We start from the raw sequence: 5536 nt of genomic DNA on the forward strand, positions 1-5536 counted from the left end.
CTTTAAAATTCCTCACCTTTTTAAATGCTAAAAAATTTAAATATGACCAGAATTCATCACGAAAGGATTCTTTAAAAAAAAGGATGTTTTGAATTTACTTAACCAACTTATGTCAACTGTTTCCTCTAACCCGAGCTGATTAAACTGAGCAATTTTTGCATATTATTATAACAAAATAGTGAAACACTTTATTTTTATAGCATGTGTAAAAGTACTTTTAATTTTCCTATTATCGTGAGTAGTTTTATGGCTTTTATTGAAGTACTTTTCTTATCAGTGATTTTATTTTATTTTCATTTGTTTATTTTCAAAGTCATTTTCTGTTAAGATTAAAGCTTTTTAAATGATCTGATCCCCACCAAGTTCTAGAATGTGTTTAAATCCAACATCAGATGTGCAAAAACACCCTGGATTCCACACAGTTGTTATTTATTATAATATATAAAGCCAAAGTGGGTAAAGAATGTGGGGGAAAAAAAAGGAAAATGTTTTATTTTCCTTAAGGTTAACCGGATGTGGCGCGTTTTTCCTCCAACTTGACAGCTCCTAAGTTGGGATCAGGGGGTCTGAACTTTTTTTTTTCCCTTCCTCAAAGTCAGAGAGGAAGTCAAAGTACCGGTGGGGGGATAGCAGGCGGGTCAGCGCGCACTCAAACCAGCCTTTTACTGCGCCGTTATCCGTCACAGAAAACCGATTTTTCCTCGTGAAAATGATCACGTGCGTGCAAGGGATGCTGTCTCTGTCGCTCCTGGTGACGTTCGCCGCCTGCAACGCTCCTCCGGTCCCGTTAGACGACGTCGTCGTGGAGACGACCTTCGTGCCGGAGCAGTGCGCGCGCGCCGTCAAAGTCGGGGACTTCGTCAGGTACCACTACATCGGCACGTTCCCGGACGGCAAGAAGTTCGATTCGAGGTGAGCGAATTGTGCTCGTGGATGTCTGCGAGGCTGTGGAGAGAGAGGGAGCTGSTCCACTGTGGGGAGCAGCGTGCGCGATGCGTAAAAGTGCGCGTTTTTTGGTTCGTCCCGGTGAGCCACGCAGGCAGGCGGACAGCTGGGTTGCTTGATCCAAAACATGTTTTCAGAGCAGAAAGGGACAAGCAGAATCATAAATATTAATGTTTTGAATTCACAGAAACGCTTTGACTTTTTTATTATTTCTGAATTATTCCTGCAGGTTGGACACCTCATCCAAAAAAAAAAAAAAAAAAAAAAAATGAAATCATGTTTTTCGTCATTCATCAAAACTTATTTATTAATGCAGATAAATAGCAGGAGACAAAAAAAAGTTTCATTAACTTCTGTAGATTAGACAGAAAACAAGCCCCCCCCCCCACCCCAGATAATTAGTTTTTTAAGATGTCACTATGTTTGAGCTCAGTGTTGTCACCAGTCATCCTCACACAGTGCTGTTTCTGTTTCAGCTACGACCGTGGGAGCACCTACAATGTGTTCGTTGGCCAGAAGCAGCTGATTGAAGGGATGGACAAAGCTCTGGTGGGGATGTGTGTCAACCAGAGGAGTCTGGTGAAGATCCCACCCCAGCTCGCCTACGGCAAACGAGGATACGGTACGTTTCTTTATTATGTCTCTCTTCTGGCTGGGCGCTCAGATTGTTAAAAGGCGTAAAGGGGAAGCTGGCTGCTCCCAGCCCGCCCCTGCAGGAAGACATCAGGGAGGCCTCAGAGACCAGGAAGCTCCTTTTAAGCAGAAACGCTGCTGTTTATGAAACATGACTGAACCATCACTCAGACTGTTTCTTCTSTAGTCTGCTGCGTCACTTTACATGTGTGCAGGAGGTGTTTAAACAAAAGGAAAAGGGGGAGAAAATAAGAGAAGGGGGGCATGTTTGGGCCTGCAGCATCTCAGGTTGCATCCTGTACTATCAGAGGCTCTCCGAACAAAAACTGCCAACTCACCGGTAGTAAAAGTTCCTCCCACACAGCCTCTCCTCCACGTTTGTTTAGATCTGCCAAGCCCAACACAACATCACATTCTCCTTCCTAACAAGATTAAATTAAACAGATGAGACGYCAGTGTTATCGAACTTATTTAGGAAAATAACCCAATAAGTGGCAAATTATTGGTTATTTTGTAGCTGCTGTTTTTCTGCGACAGCTTCTAACCAGCACCGCCAAAACTCTGATTTTTTTATAAAAATGTGATATTTTCCATTAGATTTATTTTAGTTCAATTATTATTTTTTTATATTAGGATTATGTCCTGGCTCAGATGCAGCAAAGCATGTCCGAACCATGACATCATCCTCATGTTTCACAAATTAAATCATGTTTTTATGCTGGGAAGTTGTAAACATGTTGCTTTTCTTCAAAGTCACAACAGTCTATATTACTTTGTCTATTATTAGTTTTTGGGGGTTAGGCTTTTCTTGATGACTTTTATCAACAGGGTTTCACATTATATTTGATAAAAGGTTAWATTTCGTTGTGAACGCTTGTGATTTGTTCCGCAGGTGACATCATCCCTCCTGACTCCATCCTCCACTTTGACGTTCTGCTGCTGGACGTGTGGAACCCGGAGGACGGCGTCCAGATCAACACGTACCATTTGCCCCCCGTCTGCTCCAGGAAGGTGGAGGTCTCTGATTTCGTCCGCTACCATTACAACGGCACTCTGCTGGACGGGACGCTCTTCGATTCCAGGTTTGCTTTCTGTGCATCGGTTTCGTCTGTTTTAAATGTGAATAAATCAAATCGTGCAAAGGCGAGCCGGAAACGTCTGCTCCCCTCCCCTCGCTCTGTTTGCAGTCACACTCGCATGCGCACCTACGACACCTACGTGGGGATCGGCTGGCTGATCGCCGGCATGGACCAGGGGCTTCTGGGAATGTGCGTYGGAGAGAGGCGCATCATCACGATGCCTCCGTCGCTCGGCTACGGGGAGAACGGAGACGGTGGGTTTGGTTTTAGCCTCTTRCGTCGCAAATTCCTTTAGTGCTCAGAGTCTGTGCTAGGGATGACCCTCAGCTACAACCACACCAAATTTTATTTAAATACCTGTCGAAATGACTGGGTTATGATGGTTTTTGTGTTCATTAAGGTTGATTATGTGAAGCCATCTTGAATTCAGGTYGATACATTTTATTATTTTTATCTTGTATATTTTTTATTTTAAATGATACCACCTGTATGATGCACTTTTCTAATGCTTTGCAATGAATTTTCACATAACTTGGCTATTTGCTTCTGATTTTATTTCCCTCCTCAGGCAGCGACATCCCAGGTCAGGCGTCTCTGGTGTTTGACGTTGTTCTTTTGGACCTTCACAACCCCAGAGATGGAATCACAGTGACCAATCAGATCTTACCGGAGTCCTGCACGAGGAAGACGGTYGTGGGGGACTTTGTGCGTTACCACTACAACGGGAGCCTCCTGGATGGGACATTTTTTGATTCCAGGTGTGTTTTTCATTCATTTAATAGCTGCAGTTTCTCAARTAGCCACATGGTGGCAGCACTTGCATGTGTCTGGAGGGCTCTGTGGAGGAGAAATGAAACCAGCTGAGAACGCTCTTCTGCTCTTTTGGTTTGCAAAAACACAAGTTGCACAGATTAATTTAATTTAAAGTGTAAAAATAAAAATAATTTATTATCTTCTGACTTTGTTGTGTGAACAGATTTTTAGAGKACTAATATTTTCTGCTTGACAGTTACTCCCGAAATCGAACCTATGACACRTATGTGGGTCAGGGTTACATCATCGCCGGCATGGATGAGGGTCTGATTGGAGTCTGCGTTGGCGAGAGACGCACCATCACCATCCCGCCACACCTCGGCTACGGAGAGGAGGGCACAGGTGGGTATGTCCTGGAGAAACTCCTCTGAAGAGCTAAATTTATGTTACAGTATAAAATAACCTTTTTTTTAATCTCTCAGGCTCTAAAATCCCCGGTTCTGCTGTCCTCGTGTTTGACGTCCACATCATCGACTTCCACAACCCCTCCGACAGCACGGAGGTCACCGTCACTTACAAGCCGGAGGAGTGTGAGAAGCAAAGCAAAAAGGGCGACTTCATCAAATATCACTACAACGCCTCTCTGTTRGACGGAACGCCCATCGACTCCACGTGAGTAAATCTGACAGTCACCAAATCACCTGAATTACCTTCCTTCAGGTAAACTCTAAAGGCTGCATTGATCAGCTTTTAAACTTGTGTGTTTGTACTCTCACAACATATGTTTTATGTGTAAAGCAGGATGGTGCCTACAGCCCCTGTAAGGCCTTATTTACACCTGACACTCATGTTTTCAATGTTTTTTGTGGCAAATCAACATAAAAACRTGTGAACTGGGCCTAATTTTGAGTACAGAAACCATTAAAAGTCAGTTATTAAAAAAAATCTAGTCAAACTATTATCTGATATCAGCTAAGGCTGATGAGATTACAGTGTTTTAGTCATAACAATGTAAAAAAATTACATATTTGTTGCCATAGGCTCAAAAAAACTTTATATTTAAGGAATATCTTTACAAGAACAGCTCAAAATCTCTTGACAGATTTAATCTACAAAGAAGCTCATCACAAGGAACACAATATTTATATAGTTTTCTACAAACCAGCTTGCCAACATGTCCTCCTGTTTGATGTATTTTCGTTATTTTCCTCCACTGGATTGGCTCTTTTCCTCTTGAAGTCTTTCAGGCTGTCAGGTACGCCCACGCTTCTGCTAAATATTAACATCTGCTCTGAAACATTTACGCTGCGCCAGCATGTTTCCTTATAACGCTTTAATTCAGCCTCTTGTTTTATTTTTCTTCTTTGATTTCTTCACCACATTCAGTGGCGGAGCTAGACTTTTCCTTTTCTTTTTCTTTTTCTTTTTTTTTTTGCAAGGGGTGGCCAACGTGTTTTTTAGGGGGCCACATATAAATAAAGAACAATATCCTGGATTTGAAAATTCAAACCCATTTCAAATGGCTCTAATTCAGCTGTTTTAAGAAACACTGAGCTGAAATTTTTGTGTGATCGTACCTAAGAATTGAAGTGTATAGTTTAGACAAACAACTTTTAAACTAATAATTATTTTAATTTTTCTAATTTGTAAATCATTTACCTTTGTCCAAGCTGTGATGCAAAAATCAGCCAAAAAGATTTTTAAAAATGAAGAGAGTTCTAGGCCTCGATGCAAGGTTTAAAAAAAGGTTTATTTTATGCCCCAAAATCAAAACAGCTCCATAAACCTTTTGAGCCAAGGCGTTCTGGACCACGTTGACTGATCTAGACAAAGAATACTGCCTAATTTATAGAGTTATAAAGTAACTAAGTACAAATATTTCGTTACAGTACTTAAGTAGAAATTTTATGTATCTGTACTTTACTTGAGTAATTATTTTTCAGCCTACTTTTTACTTCTACTGCKTACATTTTTAAAAAGGGCAAGAATAAAATCGTTACTTTTAGTTTATTTTTGCTTGTTTTCATTTGGCTTGTTATTAATAGAAATAGTGTAAAGATAAACTGCCTCCTGGATAGACTGAATGTAACTGTGGTTGAATGAGACATATAAATATAACATTTTGA

At 41.1% G+C, this 5536-nt stretch overlaps 1 protein-coding gene across 1 annotated transcript in view; it reads left to right on the plus strand.

Annotated features, from left to right (window-relative positions):
- Positions 1–572: 572 nt before the first annotated feature.
- fkbp9 (FKBP prolyl isomerase 9) overlaps positions 573–5536 on the plus strand; it is a gene marked incomplete in the record, with an annotated part of 12151 nt that continues 7187 nt past the window's right edge. Inside the window, 7 exon segments of the mRNA XM_014005742.1 lie at positions 573–912; positions 1422–1567; positions 2471–2660; positions 2766–2911; positions 3226–3415; positions 3667–3812; positions 3893–4082. Coding sequence (XP_013861196.1) covers positions 710–912; positions 1422–1567; positions 2471–2660; positions 2766–2911; positions 3226–3415; positions 3667–3812; positions 3893–4082 — 1211 coding nt within the window.

Source organism: Austrofundulus limnaeus, unplaced genomic scaffold (genome assembly GCF_001266775.1).
Source record: "Austrofundulus limnaeus strain Quisiro unplaced genomic scaffold, Austrofundulus_limnaeus-1.0 Scaffold32, whole genome shotgun sequence".
NCBI classification, from domain to species: domain Eukaryota; kingdom Metazoa; phylum Chordata; class Actinopteri; order Cyprinodontiformes; family Rivulidae; genus Austrofundulus; species Austrofundulus limnaeus.